General features: G+C 63.2%; 1 protein-coding gene across 2 annotated transcripts in view; it reads right to left on the bottom strand.

Annotated features, from left to right (window-relative positions):
* cdk20 (cyclin dependent kinase 20) overlaps positions 1-20,117 on the bottom strand; it is a 38,677-nt gene extending 18,560 nt beyond the window's left edge. Inside the window, exon 1 of one of the 2 annotated variants that reach the window (XM_087985288.1) lies at positions 19,951-20,117. In XM_087985288.1, coding sequence (XP_087841414.1) covers positions 19,951-20,025 — 75 coding nt within the window. In that variant the 5' untranslated portion in view covers positions 20,026-20,117. The remainder of the gene's footprint in view (positions 1-19,950) is intronic. The other variant, XM_087985287.1, reaches the window with a different exon arrangement.
* Between the last annotated feature and the right edge of the window lie 538 nt (positions 20,118-20,655).

Genomic DNA, 20,655 nt, shown 5'->3' with positions numbered 1-20,655 from the left:
GAAACGCTGAGTCTCCTTGTGGGAGAGTTTAGGACCAGACAGAATAATCTCAGAGTACAATAACATCAGGTTGCACAATTGAGACAGAGATGAGGAGGATTTTTCTTCTCTCAGAAGGAAGTGGAATTCTTTACGGCAATGGGCCAGGTCGTTGAGGGCGTTCAACGACCTGGCCCAAAGTCCTCCCACAGTCCAAAGATGTGCAGGTCAGGTGAATTGGCCATGGTAAATTGCCCTTAGTGTTAGGTAAGGGGTAAATGTAGGGGTATGGGTGGGTTGCACTTCGGCAGCTCGGTGTGGACTTGTTGGGCCGAAGGGCCTGTTTCCACACTGTAACGTAATCTAAAAAAAATCTAATCAAGGCTGAGATAGATTTTTAATCAGTAAATGAATAACTTGGATGATCCCTGATGCAGAGGGATTGTCTAATGACCAAAAGTTAAACAAGTTGGGATTCTACTCAGTCCCATCGACTCCATACTAACCCTCGGAAAAGCATTCCCACCCCATCCCTGTAAACCTGCATTTCCCATGGCCAATCCCACCCTAACCTGCACATTCCTGGGCACTATGGGGACAATTTAGCACGGCCAATCCACCCTAATCTGCACATCCCTGGGCACTATGGACATGGCCAATCCACCCTAACCTGCACATCCCTGGGCACTATGGGCATGGCCGATCCATCCTAACCCGCACATCCCTGGGCACTATGGGCATGGCCGATCCACCCTAACCCGCACATCCCTGGGCACTATGGGCATGGCCAATCCACCCTAACCCGCACATCCCTGGGCAGTATGGGCACGGCCGATCCACCCTAACCCGCACATCCCTGGGCACTATGGGCACGGCCGATCCACCCTAACCCACACATCCCCGGGCATGGCCGATCCACCCTAACCCACATATCCCTGGGCACGGCCGATCCACCCTAACCCACACATCCCTGGGCACGGCCGATCCACCCTAACCCACACATCCCTGGGCACTATGGGCATGGCCGATCCACCCTAACCCGCACATCCCTCGTCACGGCCGATCCACCCTAACCCACACATCCCTGGGCACTATGGGCATGGCCGATCCACCCTAACCCACACATCCCCGGGCACGGCCGATCCACCCTAACCCGCACATCCCTGGGCACTATGGGCACGGCGGATCCACACTAACCCACACATCCCTGGGCACGGCCGATCCACCCTAACCCGCACATCCCTGGGCACTATGGGCACGGCGGATCCACACTAACCCACACATCCCTGGGCACGGCGGATCCACCCTAACCCACACATCCCTGGGCACGGCCGATCCACCCTAACCCACACATCCCTGGGCACGGCCGATCCACCCTAACCCGCACATCCCTGGGCACGGCCGATCCACCCTAACCCGCACATCCCTGGGCACGGCCGATCCACCCTAACCCGCACATCCCTGGGCACGGCCGATCCACCCTAACCCACACATCCCTGGGCACTATGGGCATGGCTGATCCACCCTAACCCACACATCCCTGGGCAGTATGGGCACGGCCGATCCACCCTAACCCACACATCCCTGGGCACTATGGGCACGGCCGATCCACCCTAACCCGCACATCCCTGGGCACTATGGGCACGGCCGATCCACCCTAACCCGCACATCCCTGGGCACTATGGGCACGGCCGATCCACCCTAACCCTCACATCCCTGGGCACTATGGGCACGGCCGATCCACCCTAACCCTCACATCCCTGGGCACTATGGGCACGGCCGATCCACCCTAACCCACACATCCCTGGGCACTATGGGCATGGCTGATCCACCCTAACCCACACATCCCTGGGCAGTATGGGCACGGCCGATCCACCCTAACCCGCACATCCCTGGGCACTATGGGCACGGCCGATCCACCCTAACCCGCACATCCCTGGGCACTATGGGCATGGCCGATCCACCCTAACCCACACATCCCTGGGCATGGCCGATCCACCCTAACCCGCACATCCCTGGGCACTATGGGCATGGCCGATCCACCCTAACCCACACATCCCTGGGCATGGCCAATCCACCCTAACCCGCACATCCCTGGGCACTATGGGCATGGCCGATCCACCCAAACGCACACATCCCTGGGCACGGCCAATCCACCCTAACCCGCACATCCCTGGGCACTATGGGCATGGCCGATCCACCCTAACCCACACATCCCTGGGCACGGCCGATCCACCCTAACCCACACATCCCTGGGCACGGCCGATCCACCCTAACCCGCACATCCCTGGGCATGGCCGATCCACCCTAACCCACACATCCCTGGGCACTATGGGCATGGCCGAACCACCCTAACCCGCACATCCCTGGGCACTATGGGCATGGGCGATCCACCCTAACCCACACATCCCTGGGCACGGCCGATCCACCCTAACCCACACATCCCTGGGCACGGCCGATCCACCCTAACCCACACATCCCTGGGCATGGCTGATCCACCCTAACCCGCACATCCCTGGGCACTATGTGCACGGCCGATCCACCCTAACCTGCACATCCCTGGGCATGGCTGATCCACCCTAACCCGCACATCCCTGGGCACTATGTGCACGGCCGATCCACCCTAACCCGCACATCCCTGGGCAGTATGGGCACAGCCGATCCACCCTAACCCGCACATCCCTGGGCACTATGTGCACGGCCGATCCACCCTAACCCGCACATCCCTGGGCACTATGTGCACGGCCGATCCACCCTAACCTGCACATCCCTGGGCAGTATGGGCACAGCCGATCCACCCTAACCCGCACATCCCTGGGCACTATGTGTACGGCCGATCCACCCTAACCCGCACATCCCTGGGCATGGCCAATCCACCCTAACCCGCACATCCCTGGGCACTATGGGCATGGCCGATCCACCCAAACGCACACATCCCTGGGCACGGCCAATCCACCCTAACCCGCACATCCCTGGGCACTATGGGCATGGCCGATCCACCCTAACCCACACATCCCTGGGCATGGCCAATCCACCCTAACCCGCACATCCCTGGGCACTATGGGCATGGCCGATCCACCCAAACGCACACATCCCTGGGCACGGCCAATCCACCCTAACCCGCACATCCCTGGGCACTATGGGCATGGCCGATCCACCCTAACCCACACATCCCTGGGCACGGCCGATCCACCCTAACCCACACATCCCTGGGCACGGCCGATCCACCCTAACCCGCACATCCCTGGGCATGGCCGATCCACCCTAACCCACACATCCCTGGGCACTATGGGCATGGCCGATCCACCCTAACCCGCACATCCCTGGGCACTATGGGCATGGCCGATCCACCCTAACCCACACATCCCTGGGCATGGCCGATCCACCCTAACCCGCACATCCCTGGGCACTATGGGCATGGCCGATCCACCCTAACCCACACATCCCTGGGCATGGCCAATCCACCCTAACCCGCACATCCCTGGGCACTATGGGCATGGCCGATCCACCCAAACGCACACATCCCTGGGCACGGCCAATCCACCCTAACCCGCACATCCCTGGGCACTATGGGCATGGCCGATCCACCCTAACCCACACATCCCTGGGCACGGCCGATCCACCCTAACCCACACATCCCTGGGCACGGCCGATCCACCCTAACCCGCACATCCCTGGGCATGGCCGATCCACCCTAACCCACACATCCCTGGGCACTATGGGCATGGCCGAACCACCCTAACCCGCACATCCCTGGGCACTATGGGCATGGGCGATCCACCCTAACCCACACATCCCTGGGCACGGCCGATCCACCCTAACCCGCACATCCCTGGGCACGGCCGATCCACCCTAACCCACACATCCCTGGGCATGGCTGATCCACCCTAACCCGCACATCCCTGGGCACTATGTGCACGGCCGATCCACCCTAACCTGCACATCCCTGGGCATGGCTGATCCACCCTAACCCGCACATCCCTGGGCACTATGTGCACGGCCGATCCACCCTAACCCGCACATCCCTGGGCAGTATGGGCACAGCCGATCCACCCTAACCCGCACATCCCTGGGCACTATGTGCACGGCCGATCCACCCTAACCCGCACATCCCTGGGCACTATGTGCACGGCCGATCCACCCTAACCTGCACATCCCTGGGCAGTATGGGCACAGCCGATCCACCCTAACCCGCACATCCCTGGGCACTATGTGTACGGCCGATCCACCCTAACCCGCACATCCCTGGGCACTATGGGCATGACCGATCCACCCTAACCGCACATCCCTGGGCACTATGGGCACGACCGATCCACCCTAACCCGCACATCCCTGGGCACGGCCGATCCACCCTAACCCGCACATCCCTGGGCACTATGGGCACGGCCGATCCACCCTAACCCACACATCCCTGGGCAGTATGGTCACGGCCGATCCACCCTAACCCACACATCCCTGGGCACTATGGGCACGGCCGATCCACCCTAACCCGCACATCCCTGGGCACTATGGGCACGGCCGATCCACCCTAACCCGCACATCCCTGGGCACTATGGGCACGGCCGATCCACACTAACCCTCACATCCCTGGGCACTATGGGCACGGCCGATCCACCCTAACCCTCACATCCCTGGGCACTATGGGCACGGCCGATTCACCCAAACCCACACATCCCTGGGCACTATGGGCATGGCTGATCCACCCTAACCCACACATCCCTGGGCAGTATGGGCACGGCCGATCCACCCTAACCCACACATCCCTGGGCACTATGGGCACGGCCGATCCACCCTAACCCACACATCCCTGGGCACTATGGGCACGGCCGATCCACCCTAACCCACACATCCCTGGGCACTATGGGCACGGCCGATCCACCCTAACCCGCACATCCCTGGGCACTATGGGCACGGCCGATCCACCCTAACCCTCACATCCCTGGGCACTATGGGCACGGCCGATCCACCCTAACCCTCACATCCCTGGGCACTATGGGCACGGCCGATCCACCCTAACCCACACATCCCTGGGCAGTATGGGCACGGCCGATCCACCCTAACCCTCACATCCCTGGGCACTATGGGCACGGCCGATCCACCCTAACCCACACATCCCTGGGCACTATGGGCACGGCCGATCCACCCTAACCCACACATCCCTGGGCACTATGGGCACGGCCGATCCACCCTAACCCACACATCCCTGGGCACTATGGGCACGGCCGATCCACCCTAACCCACACATCCCTGGGCACTATGGGCACGGCCGATCCACCCTAACCCACACATCCCTGGGCACTATGGGCACGGCCGATCCACCCTAACCCGCACATCCCTGGGCCCTATGGGCACAGCCGATCCACCCTAACCCACACATCCCTGGGCACGGCCGATCCACCCTAACCCACACATCTCTGGGCACTATGGGCACGGCCGATCCACCCTAACCCACACATCCCTGGGCACTATGGGCACGGCCGATCCACCCTAACCCTCACATCCCTGGGCACTATGGGCACGGCCGATCCACCCTAACCCACACATCCCTGGGCACTATGGGCACGGCCGATCCACCCTAACCCACACATCCCTGGGCACTATGGGCACGGCCGATCCACCCTAACCCACACATCCCTGGGCACTATTGGCATGGCCGATCCACCCTAACCCACACATCCCTGGGCACTATGGGCACGGCCGATCCACCCTAACCCGCACATCCTTGGGCACTATGGGCACGGCCGATCCACCCTAACCCACACATCCCTGGGCACGGCCGATCCACCCTAACCCACACATCCCTGGGCACTATGGGCACGGCCGATCCACCCTAACCCGCACATCCCTGGGCACTATGGGCACGGCCGATCCACCCTAACCCGCACATCCCTGGGCACTATGGGCATGGCCGATCCACCCTAACCCACACATCCCTGGGCACTATGGGCACGGCCGATCCACCCTAACCCTCACATCCCTGGGCACTATGGGCACGGCCGATCCACCCTAACCCACACATCCCTGGGCACTATGGGCACGGCCGATCCACCCTAACCCACACATCCCTGGGCACTATGGGCACGGCCGATCCACCCTAACCCACACATCCCTGGGCACTATGGGCATGGCCGATCCACCCTAACCCACACATCCCTGGGCACTATGGGCACGGCCGATCCACCCTAACCCGCACATCCCTGGGCACTATGGGCACGGCCGATCCACCCTAACCCACACATCCATGGGCACGGCCGATCCACCCTAACCCACAAATCCCTGGGCACTATGGGCACGGCCGATCCACCCTAACCCGCACATCCCTGGGCACTATGGGCATGGCCGATCCACCCTAACCCACACATCCCTGGGCACTATGGGCACGGCCGATCCACCCTAACCCGCACATCCCTGGGCACTATGTGCACGGCCGATCCACCCTAACCCACACATCCCTGGGCACGGCCGATCCACCCTAACCCACACATCCCTGGGCACTATGGGCACGGCCGATCCACCCTAACCCGCACATCCCTGGGTACGGCCGATCCACCCTAACCCACACATCCCGGCGCACGGCCGATCCACCCTAACCCGCACATCCTTGGGCACTAGGGGCACGGCCGATCCACCCTAACCCACACATCCCTGGGCACTATGGGCACGGCCGATCCACCCTAACCCGCACATCCTTGGGCACTATGGGCATGGCCGATCCACCCTAACCCACACATCCCTGGGCACTATGGGCACGGCCGATCCACCCTAACCCGCACATCCTTGGGCACTATGGGCACGGCCGATCCACCCTAACCCGCACATCCTTGGGCACTATGGGCACGGCCGATCCACCCTAACCCACACATCCCTGGGCACGGCCGATCCACCCTAACCCACACATCCCTGGGCACTATGGGCACGGCCGATCCACCCTAACCCACACATCCCTGGGCACGGCCGATCCACCCTAACCCACACATCCCTGGGCACTATGGGCACGGCCAATCCACCCTAACCCGCACATCCCTGGGCACTATGGGCATGGCCGATCCACCCTAACCCACACATCCCTGGGCACGGCCGATCCACCCTAACCCACACATCCCTGGGCACGGCCGATCCACCCTAACCCGCACATCCCTGGGCACTATGGGCATGGGCGATCCACCCTAACCCACACATCCCTGGGCACGGCCGATCCACCCTAACCCGCACATCCCTGGGCACGGCCGATCCACCCTAACCCACACATCCCTGGGCATGGCTGATCCACCCTAACCCGCACATCCCTGGGCACTATGTGCACGGCCGATCCACCCTAACCTGCACATCCCTGGGCATGGCTGATCCACCCTAACCCGCACATCCCTGGGCACTATGTGCACGGCCGATCCACCCTAACCCGCACATCCCTGAGCAGTATGGGCACAGCCGATCCACCCTAACCCGCACATCCCTGGGCACTATGTGCACGGCCGATCCACCCTAACCCGCACATCCCTGGGCACTATGTGCACGGCCGATCCACCCTAACCTGCACATCCCTGGGCAGTATGGGCACAGCCGATCCACCCTAACCCGCACATCCCTGGGCACTATGTGTACGGCCGATCCACCCTAATCCGCACATCCCTGGGCACTATGGGCATGACCGATCCACCCTAACCGCACATCCCTGGGCACTATGGGCACGACCGATCCACCCTAACCCGCACATCCCTGGGCACGGCCGATCCACCCTAACCCGCACATCCCTGGGCACTATGGGCACGGCCGATCCACCCTAACCCGCACATCCCTGGGCACTATGGGCACGGCCGATCCACCCTAACCCACACATCCCTGGGCACTATGGGCACGGCCGATCCACCCTAACCCGCACATCCCTGGGCACTATGGGCACGGCCGATCCACCCTAACCCGCACACCCCTGGGCACTATGGGCACGGCCGATCCACCCTAACCCTCACATCCCTGGGCACTATGGGCACGGCCGATCCACCCTAACCCACACATCCCTGGGCAGTATGGGGACGGCCGATCCACCCTAACCCACACATCCCTGAGCACTATGGGCACGGCCGATCCACCCTAACCCACACATCCCTGGGCACTATGGGCACGGCCGATCCACCCTAACCCACACATCCCTGGGCACTATGGGCACGGCCGATCCACCCTAACCCGCACATCCCTGGGCACTATGGGCACGGCCGATCCACCCTAACCCTCACATCCCTGGGCACTATGGGCACGGCCGATCCACCCTAACCCACACATCCCTGGGCACTATGGGCACGGCCGATCCACCCTAACCCACACATCCCTGGGCACTATGGGCACGGCCGATCCACCCTAACCCGCACATCCCTGGGCACTATGGGCACGGCCGATCCACCCTAACCCGCACATCCCTGGGCACTATGGGCACGGCCGATCCACCCTAACCCTCACATCCCTGGGCACTATGGGCACGGCCGATCCACCCTAACCCACATACCCTGGCCATGCCCAGGGATGTGCGGGTTAGGGTGGATCGGCCGTGCCCAGGGATGTGTGGGTTAGGGTGGATCGGCCGTGCCCAGGGATGTGTGGGTTAGGGTGGATCGGCCATGCCCATAGTGCCCAGGGATGTGCGGGTTAGGGTGGATTGGCCGTGCCCATAGTGCCCAGGGATGTGTGGGTTAGGGTGGATCGGCCGTGCCCAGGGATGTGTGGGTTAGGGTGGATCGGCCGTGCCCATAGTGCCCAGGGATGTGTGGGTTAGGGTGGATCGGCCGTGCCCAGGGATGTGTGGGTTAGGGTGGATCGGCCGTGCCCATAGTGCCCAAGGATGTGCGGGTTAGGGTGGACTATGGGCACGGCCGATCCACCCTAACCCACACATCCCTGGGCACGGCCGATCCACCCTAACCCACACATCCCTGGGCAGTATGGGCACGGCCGATCCTCCCTAACCCTCACATCCCTGGGCACTATGGGCACGGCCGATCCACCCTAACCCACACATCCCTGGGCACTATGGGCACGGCCGATCCACCCTAACCCACACATCCCTGGGCACTATGGGCACGGCCGATCCACCCTAACCCGCACATCCCTGGGCCCTATGGGCACGGCCGATCCACCCTAACCCACACATCCCTGGGCACGGCCGATCCACCCTAACCCACACATCCCTGGGCACTATGGGCACGGCCGATCCACCCTAACCCACACATCCCTGGGCACTATGGGCACGGCCGATCCACCCTAACCCTCACATCCCTGGGCACTATGGGCACGGCCGATCCACCCTAACCCACACATCCCTGGGCACTATGGGCACGGCCGATCCACCCTAACCCACACATCCCTGGGCACTATGGGCACGGCCGATCCACCCTAACCCACACATCCCTGGGCACTATGGGCATGGCCGATCCACCCTAACCCACACATCCCTGGGCACTATGGGCACGGCCGATCCACCCTAACCCACACATCCCTGGGCACTATGGGCATGGCCGATCCACCCTAACCCACACATCCCTGGGCACTATGGGCACGGCCGATCCACCCTAACCCGCACATCCTTGGGCACTATGGGCACGGCCGATCCACCCTAACCCACACATCCCTGGGCACGGCCGATCCACCCTAACCCACACATCCCTGGGCACTATGGGCACGGCCGATCCACCCTAACCCGCACATCCCTGGGCACTATGGGCATGGCCGATCCACCCTAACCCACACATCCCTGGGCACTATGGGCACGGCCGATCCACCCTAACCCACACATCCCTGGGCACGGCCGATCCACCCTAACCCTCACATCCCTGGGCACTATGGGCATGGCCGATCCACCCTAACCCTCACATCCCTGGGCACTATGGGCACGGCCGATCCACCCTAACCCTCACATCCCTGGGCACTATGGGCACGGCCGATCCACCCTAACCCACACATCCCTGGGCACTATGGGCACGGCCGATCCACCCTAACCCACACATCCCTGGGCACTATGGGCACGGCCGATCCACCCTAACCCTCACATCCCTGGGCACTATGGGCATGGCCGATCCACCCTAACCCACACATCCCTGGGCACTATGGGCACGGCTGATCCACCCTAACCCGCACATCCCTGGGCACTATGGGCACGGCCGATCCACCCTAACCCACACATCCCTGGGCACGGCCGATCCACCCTAACCCACACATCCCTGGGCACGGCCGATCCACCCTAACCCGCACATCCCTGGGCACTATGGGCATGGCCGATCCACCCTAACCCACACATCCCTGGGCACTATGGGCACGGCCGATCCACCCTAACCCTCACATCCCTGGGCACTATGGGCACGGCCGATCCACCCTAACCCACACATCCCTGGGCACTATGGGCACGGCCGATCCACCCTAACCCACACATCCCTGGGCACTATGGGCACGGCCGATCCACCCTAACCCACACATCCCTGGGCACTATGGGCATGGCCGATCCACCCTAACCCACACATCCCTGGGCACTATGGGCACGGCCGATCCACCCTAACCCGCACATCCCTGGGCACTATGGGCACGGCCGATCCACCCTAACCCACACATCCCTGGGCACGGCCGATCCACCCTAACCCACACATCCCTGGGCACTATGGGCACGGCCGATCCACCCTAACCCGCACATCCCTGGGCACTATGGGCATGGCCGATCCACCCTAACCCACACATCCCTGGGCACTATGGGCACGGCCGATCCACCCTAACCCGCACATCCCTGGGCACTATGGGCACGGCCGATCCACCCTAACCCACACATCCCTGGGCACGGCCGATCCACCCTAACCCTCACATCCCTGGGCACTATGGGCATGGCCGATCCACCCTAACCCGCACATCCCTGGGCACTATGGGCATGGCCGATCCACCCTAACCCACACATCCCTGGGCACTATGGGCACGGCCGATCCACCCTAACCCACACATCCCTGGGCACTATGGGCACGGCCGATCCACCCTAACCCGCACATCCCTGGGCACTATGGGCATGGCCGATCCACCCTAACCCACACATCCCTGGGCACTATGGGCACGGCCGATCCACCCTAACCCACACATCCCTGGGCAGTATGGGGACGGCCGATCCACCCTAACCCACACATCCCTGAGCACTATGGGCACGGCCGATCCACCCTAACCCACACATCCCTGGGCACTATGGGCACGGCCGATCCACCCTAACCCACACATCCCTGGGCACTATGGGCACGGCCGATCCACCCTAACCCGCACATCCCTGGGCACTATGGGCACGGCCGATCCACCCTAACCCTCACATCCCTGGGCACTATGGGCACGGCCGATCCACCCTAACCCACACATCCCTGGGCACTATGGGCACGGCCGATCCACCCTAACCCACACATCCCTGGGCACTATGGGCACGGCCGATCCACCCTAACCCTCACATCCCTGGGCACTATGGGCACGGCCGATCCACCCTAACCCTCACATCCCTGGGCACTATGGGCACGGCCGATCCACCCTAACCCACACATCCCTGGGCAGTATTGGCACGGCCGATCCTCCCTAACCCTCACATCCCTGGGCACTATGGGCACGGCCGATCCACCCTAACCCACACATCCCTGGGCACTATGGGCACGGCCGATCCACCCTAACCCACACATCCCTGGGCACTATGGGCACGGCCGATCCACCCTAACCCACACATCCCTGGGCACTATGGGCACGGCCGATCCACCCTAACCCACACATCCCTGGGCACTATGGGCACGGCCGATCCACCCTAACCCGCACATCCCTGGGCCCTATGGGCACGGCCGATCCACCCTAACCCACACATCCCTGGGCACGGCCGATCCACCCTAACCCACACATCCCTGGGCACTATGGGCACGGCCGATCCACCCTAACCCACACATCCCTGGGCACTATGGGCACGGCCGATCCACCCTAACCCTCACATCCCTGGGCACTATGGGCACGGCCGATCCACCCTAACCCACACATCCCTGGGCACTATGGGCACGGCCGATCCACCCTAACCCACACATCCCTGGGCACTATGGGCACGGCCGATCCACCCTAACCCACACATCCCTGGGCACTATGGGCATGGCCGATCCACCCTAACCCACACATCCCTGGGCACTATGGGCACGGCCGATCCACCCTAACCCGCACATCCTTGGGCACTATGGGCACGGCCGATCCACCCTAACCCACACATCCCTGGGCACGGCCGATCCACCCTAACCCACACATCCCTGGGCACTATGGGCACGGCCGATCCACCCTAACCCTCACATCCCTGGGCACTATGGGCACGGCCGATCCACCCTAACCCGCACATCCCTGGGCACTATGGGCACGGCCGATCCACCCTAACCCACACATCCCTGGGCACGGCCGATCCACCCTAACCCACACATCCCTGGGCACGGCCGATCCACCCTAACCCGCACATCCCTGGGCACTATGGGCATGGCCGATCCACCCTAACCCACACATCCCTGGGCACTATGGGCACGGCCGATCCACCCTAACCCTCACATCCCTGGGCACTATGGGCACGGCCGATCCACCCTAACCCACACATCCCTGGGCACTATGGGCACGGCCGATCCACCCTAACCCACACATCCCTGGGCACTATGGGCACGGCCGATCCACCCTAACCCACACATCCCTGGGCACTATGGGCACGGCCGATCCACCCTAACCCACACATCCCTGGGCACTATGGGCACGGCCGATCCACCCTAACCCGCACATCCCTGGGCACTATGGGCACGGCCGATCCACCCTAACCCACACATCCCTGGACACGGCCGATCCACCCTAACCCACACATCCCTGGGCACTATGGGCACGGCCGATCCACCCTAACCCGCACATCCCTGGGCACTATGGGCATGGCCGATCCACCCTAACCCACACATCCCTGGGCACTATGGGCACGGCCGATCCACCCTAACCCGCACATCCCTGGGCACTATGTGCACGGCCGATCCACCCTAACCCACACATCCCTGGGCACGGCCGATCCACCCTAAGCCTCACATCCCTGGGCACTATGGGCATGGCCGATCCACCCTAACCCGCACATCCCTGGGCACTATGGGCATGGCCGATCCACCCTAACCCACACATTCCTAGGGCACTATGTGCACGGCCGATCCACCCTAACCCACACATCCTTGGGCACTATGGGCACGGCCGATCCACCCTAACCCACACATCCCTGGGCACGGCCGATCCACCCTAACCCACACATCCCTGGGCACTATGGGCACGTCCGATCCACCCTAACCCTCACATCCCTGGGCACTATGGGCATGGCCGATCCACCCTAACCCACACATCCCTGGGCACTATGGGCACGGCCGATCCACCCTAACCCGCACATCCCTGGGCACTATGGGCACGGCCGATCCACCCTAACCCACACATCCCTGGGCACGGCCGATCCACCCTAACCCACACATCCCTGGGCACGGCCGATCCACCCTAACCCGCACATCCCTGGGCACTATGGGCATGGCCGATCCACCCTAACCCACACATCCCTGGGCACTATGGGCACGGCCGATCCACCCTAACCCTCACATCCCTGGGCACTATGGGCACGGCCGATCCACCCTAACCCACACATCCCTGGGCACTATGGGCACGGCCGATCCACCCTAACCCACACATCCCTGGGCACTATGGGCACGGCCGATCCACCCTAACCCACACATCCCTGGGCACTATGGGCATGGCCGATCCACCCTAACCCACACATCCCTGGGCACTATGGGCACGGCCGATCCACCCTAACCCGCACATCCCTGGGCACTATGGGCATGGCCGATCCACCCTAACCCACACATCCCTGGGCACGGCCGATCCACCCTAACCCACACATCCCTGGGCACTATGGGCACGGCCGATCCACCCTAACCCGCACATCCCTGGGCACTATGGGCATGGCCGATCCACCCTAACCCACACATCCCTGGGCACTATGGGCACGGCCGATCCACCCTAACCCGCACATCCCTGGGCACTATGTGCACGGCCGATCCACCCTAACCCACACATCCCTGGGCACGGCCGATCCACCCTAACCCTCACATCCCTGGGCACTATGGGCATGGCCGATCCACCCTAACCCGCACATCCGTGGGCACTATGGGCATGGCCGATCCACCCTAACCCACACATCCCTGGGCACTATGGGCACGGCCGATCCACCCTAACCCACACATCCCTGGGCACTATGTGCACGGCCGATCCACCCTAACCCACACATCCCTGGGCACGGCCGATCCACCCTAAGCCTCACATCCCTGGGCACTATGGGCATGGCCGATCCACCCTAACCCGCACATCCCTGGGCACTATGGGCATGGCCGATCCACCCTAACCCACACATTCCTAGGGCACTATGTGCACGGCCGATCCACCCTAACCCACACATCCTTGGGCACTATGGGCACGGCCGATCCACCCTAACCCACACATCCCTGGGCACGGCCGATCCACCCTAACCCACACATCCCTGGGCACTATGGGCACGTCCGATCCACCCTAACCCTCACATCCCTGGGCACTATGGGCATGGCCGATCCACCCTAACCCACACATCCCTGGGCACTATGGGCACGGCCGATCCACCCTAACCCGCACATCCCTGGGCACTATGGGCACGGCCGATCCACCCTAACCCACACATCCCTGGGCACGGCCGATCCACCCTAACCCACACATCCCTGGGCACGGCCGATCCACCCTAACCCGCACATCCCTGGGCACTATGGGCATGGCCGATCCACCCTAACCCACACATCCCTGGGCACTATGGGCACGGCCGATCCACCCTAACCCTCACATCCCTGGGCACTATGGGCACGGCCGATCCACCCTAACCCACACATCCCTGGGCACTATGGGCACGGCCGATCCACCCTAACCCACACATCCCTGGGCACTATGGGCACGGCCGATCCACCCTAACCCACACATCCCTGGGCACTATGGGCATGGCCGATCCACCCTAACCCACACATCCCTGGGCACTATGGGCACGGCCGATCCACCCTAACCCGCACATCCCTGGGCACTATGGGCATGGCCGATCCACCCTAACCCACACATCCCTGGGCACGGCCGATCCACCCTAACCCACACATCCCTGGGCACTATGGGCACGGCCGATCCACCCTAACCCGCACATCCCTGGGCACTATGGGCATGGCCGATCCACCCTAACCCACACATCCCTGGGCACTATGGGCACGGCCGATCCACCCTAACCCGCACATCCCTGGGCACTATGTGCACGGCCGATCCACCCTAACCCACACATCCCTGGGCACGGCCGATCCACCCTAACCCTCACATCCCTGGGCACTATGGGCATGGCCGATCCACCCTAACCCGCACATCCGTGGGCACTATGGGCATGGCCGATCCACCCTAACCCACACATCCCTGGGCACTATGGGCACGGCCGATCCACCCTAACCCACACATCCCTGGGCACTATGGGCACGGCCGATCCACCCTAACCCGCACATCCCTGGGCACTATGGGCATGGCGGATCCACCCTAACCCACACATCCCTGGGCACTATGGGCACGGCCGATCCACCCTAACCCACACATCCCTGGGCAGTATGGGGACGGCCGATCCACCCTAACCCACACATCCCTGAGCACTATGGGCACGGCCGATCCACCCTAACCCACACATCCCTGAGCACTATGGGCACGGCCGATCCACCCTAACCCACACATCCCTGGGCACTATGGGCACGGCCGATCCACCCTAACCCACACATCCCTGGGCACTATGGGCACGGCCGATCCACCCTAACCGCACATCCCTGGGCACTATGGGCACGGCCGATCCACCCTAACCCGCACATCCCTGGGCACTATGGGCATGGCCGATCCACCCTAACCCGCACATCCCTGGGCACTATGGGCATGGCCGATCCACCCTAACCCACACATCCCTGGGCACTATGGGCACGGCCGATCCACCCTAACCCGCACATCCCTGGGCACGGCCGATCCACCCTAACCCACACATCCCTGGGCACTATGGGCATGGCCGATCCACCCTAACCCACACATCCCTGGGCACTATGGGCACGGCCGATCCACCCTAACCGCACATCCCTGGGCACTATGGGCACGGCCGATCCACCCTAACCCGCACATCCCTGGGCACTATGGGCATGGCCGATCCACCCTAACCCGCACATCCCTGGGCACTATGGGCATGGCCGATCCACCCTAACCCACACATCCCTGGGCACTATGGGCACGGCCGATCCACCCTAACCCGCACATCCCTGGGCACGGCCGATCCACCCTAACCCACACATCCCTGGGCACTATGGGCATGGCCGATCCACCCTAACCCACACATCCCTGGGCACTATGGGCACGGCCGATCCACCCTAACCCACACATCCCTGGGCACTATGGGCACGGCCGATCCACCCTAACCCGCACATCCCTGGGCACTATGGGCACGGCCGATCCACCCTAACCCACACATCCCTGGGCACTATGGGCACGGCCGATCCACCCTAACCCACACATCCCTGGGCAGTATGGGGACGGCCGATCCACCCTAACCCACACATCCCTGAGCACTATGGGCACGGCCGATCCACCGTAACCCACACATCCCTGAGCACTATGGGCACGGCCGATCCACCCTAACCCACACATCCCTGGGCACTATGGGCACGGCCGATCCACCCTAACCCACACATCCCTGGGCACTATGGGCACGGCCGATCCACCCTAACCCGCACATCCCTGGGCACTATGGGCACGGCCGATCCACCCTAACCCGCACATCCCTGGGCACTATGGGCATGGCCGATCCACCGTAACCCACACATCCCTGGGCACGGCCGATCCACCCTAACCCACACATCCCTGGGCACTATGGGCACGGCCGATCCACCCTAACCCACACATCCCTGGGCACTATGGGCATGGCCGATCCACCCTAACCCACACATCCCTGGGCACGGCCGATCCACCCTAACCCACACATCCCTGGGCACTATGGGCATGGCCGATCCACCCTAACCCACACATCCCTGGGCACGGCCAATCCACCCTAACCCACACATCCCTGGGCACTATGGGCACGGCCGATCCACCCTAACCCACACATCCCTGGGCACTATGGGCACGGCCGATCCACCCTAACCCACACATCCCTGGGCACTATGGGCATGGCCGATCCACCCTAACCCACACATCCCTGGGCACTATGGGCATGGCCGATCCATCCTAACCCACACATCCCTGGGCACGGCCGATCCACCCTAACCCTCACATCCCTGGGCACTATGGGCATGGCCGATCCACCCTAACCCACACATCCCTGGGCACTATGGGCATGGCCGATCCACCCTAACCCACACATCCCTGAGCACTATGGGCATGGCCGATCCATCCTAACCCTCACATCCCTGGGCACTATGGGCACGGCCGATCCACCCTAACCCACACATCCCTGGGCACTATGGGCACGGCCGATCCACCCTAACCCACACATCCCTGGGCACGGCCGATCCACCCTAACCCACACATCCCTGGGCACTATGGGCATGGCCGATCCACCCTAACCCACACATCCCTGAGAACTATGGGCATGGCCGATCCACCCTAACCCACACATCCCTGGGCACTATGGGCATGGCCGATCCACCCTAACCCACACATCCCTGAGCACTATGGGCATGGCCGATCCACCCTAACCCACACATCCCTGAGCACGGCCGATCCACCCTAACCCACACATCCCTGGGCACTATGGGCACGGCCGATCCACTCTAACCCACACGTCCCTGGGCACGGCCGATCCACCCTAACCCACACATCCCTGGGCACTATGGGCATGGCCGATCCACCCTAACCCACACATCCCTGAGCACGGCCGATCCACCCTAACCCACACATCCCTGGGCACGGCCGATCCACCCTAACCCGCACATCCCTGGGCACTATGGGCACGGCCGATCCACCCTAACCCACACGTCCCTGGGCACTATGGGCACGGCCGATCCACCCTAACCCACACATCCCTGGGCACTATGGGCACGGCCGATCCACCCTAACCCGCACATCCCTGGGCACTATGGGCACGGCCGATCCACCCTAACCTGCACATCCCTGGGCACTATGGGCACGGCCGATCCACCCTAACCCACACATCCCTGGGCACTATGGGCATGGCCGATCCACCCTAACCCACACATCCCTGAGCACGGCCGATCCACCCTAACCCACACATCCCTGGGCACTATGGGTACGGCCGATCCACCCTAACCCACACGTCCCTGGGCACTATGGGCACGGCCGATCCACCCTAACCCTCACATCCCTGGGCACTATGGGCACGGCCGATCCACCCTAACCCACACATCCCTGGGCACTATGGGCATGGCCGATCCACCCTATCCCACACATCCCTGGGCACTATGGGCATGGCCGATCCACCCTAACCCACACATCCCTGGGCACTATGGGCACGGCCGATCCACCCTAACCCGCACATCCCTGGGCACTATGGGCATGGCCGATCCACCCTAACCCGCACATCCCTGGGCACTATGGGCACGGCCGATCCACCCTAACCCGCACATCCCTGGGCACTATGGGCATGGCCGATCCACCCTAACCCACACATCCCTGGGCACTATGGGCATGGCCGATCCACCCTAACCCGCACATCCCTGGGCACTATGGGCATGGCCGATCCACCCTAACCCACACATCCCTGGGCACTATGGGCATGGCCGATCCACCCTAACCCGCACATCCCTGGGCACGGCCGATCCACCCTAACCCACACATCCCTGGGCACTATGGGCATGGCCGATCCACCCTAACCCGCACATCCCTGGGCACGGCCGATCCACCCTAACCCACACATCCCTGGGCACGGCCGATCCACCCTAACCCACACATCCCTGGGCACTATGGGCATGGCCGATCCACCCTAACCCACACATCCCTGGGCACTATGGGCACGGCCGATCCACCCTAACCCACACATCCCTGGGCACTATGGGCACGGCCGATCCACCCTAACCCACACATCCCTGGGCACTATGGGCACGGCCGATCCACCCTAACCCACACATCCCTGGGCACGGCCGATCCACCCTAACCCACACATCCCTGGGCACTATGGGCACGGCCGATCCACCCTAACCCACACATCCCTGGGCACGGCCGATCCACCCTAACCCACACATCCCTGGGCACGGCCGATCCACCCTAACCCACACATCCCTGGGCACGGCCGATCCACCCTAACCCACACATCCCTGGGCACTATGGGCATGGCCGATCCACCCTAACCCACACATCCCTGGGCACTATGGGCACGGCCGATCCACCCTAACCCACACATCCCTGGGCACTATGGGCACGGCCGATCCACCCTAACCCACACATCCCTGGGCACTATGGGCACGGCCGATCCACCCTAACCCACACATCCCTGGGCACGGCCGATCCACCCTAACCCACACATCCCTGGGCACTATGGGCACGGCCGATCCACCCTAACCCACACATCCCTGGGCACGGCCGATCCACCCTAACCCACACATCCCTGGGCACGGCCGATCCACCCTAACCCACACATCCCTGGGCACGGCCGATCCACCCTAACCCACACATCCTTTGGTCTGTGGGATGAAACCCACAGAGAGTCTCCTGAGGGTGGAGTTGAACCCGGGTCCCCGGGGCTTGTGGGGGCTGGGTGGGTGCACTGGCTCGGGGTAGGTATCGGGTAAAGGGAATGGGTGGGTTACTCCTCAGAGGGTCAGTATGGACCGGTCGGGCCGAGTGGCCTGAGTTGGGGGGGGGGGGGGGTTGATGATCCACAAACAACCCCCACAATGTCCCTCCAGGAGCCTGGGGGTGGGGCCGCACCTCGATGTGCTTGGCCTTGAACACGATGCCGTGCGCCCCCTCCCCGACCCGGCCCAGGATGTTGTACTGGTCCATGGCTCACGCTGACCCGGCTGCACCCGACCGGCCAGGCCGCGGGTCGCCCGGGCAACGGGCGCGAGGGCCGGAGGGGGAGCGCCGCGACGTCATCCGCACGCACGTCACGGCGCTGCCGTCCCTCCGCCTGATGTCATCGCGCAGGACCCTGGCCCCGCCCACGGAGCCCCCTTAAAGGGACAGTCCAGGGTCACAAGGCAGACTGAGGGTGGCTGCTGGAGGGGGCTCATTGAAACCCCCTTACCCTCAAGTCAAACAGTCAGGGATGTCTGCCAGCTCAAACTATCCGAGCCAGTCAGAAATAACCACCTAACTACTCTAATCCCATTTTCCTCAGCACCTCTCTGCTCTGGCTATTCCTGCGTCTCACTCGACAGAGATAGGGAGGGGGTGTAGGGGCTGGAGGAGGGGACAGAGATAGGGAGGGGGTGTAGGGGCAGGAGGAGGGGACAGAGATAGGGAGGAGGTGTAGGGGGCTGGAGGAGGTGACATAGATAGGGAGGGGGTGTAGGGAGCTGGAGGAGGTGACAGAGATAGGGAGGGGGTGTAGGGGCTGGAGGAGGGGACAGAGATAGGGAGGGGGTGTAGGGGCTGGAGGAGGGGACAGAGATAGGGAGGGAGTGTAGGGGC

This window comes from Chiloscyllium plagiosum, unplaced genomic scaffold (assembly GCF_037043375.1).
Source record: "Chiloscyllium plagiosum isolate Xiang-an unplaced genomic scaffold, Cpla_swu_hap1 HiC_scaffold_51, whole genome shotgun sequence".
Classification (NCBI taxonomy): Eukaryota; Metazoa; Chordata; class Chondrichthyes; order Orectolobiformes; family Hemiscylliidae; genus Chiloscyllium; species Chiloscyllium plagiosum.
The sequence above is the reverse complement of the archived record's forward strand: the minus strand, read 5'-3'. Positions and strand labels throughout refer to the sequence as shown.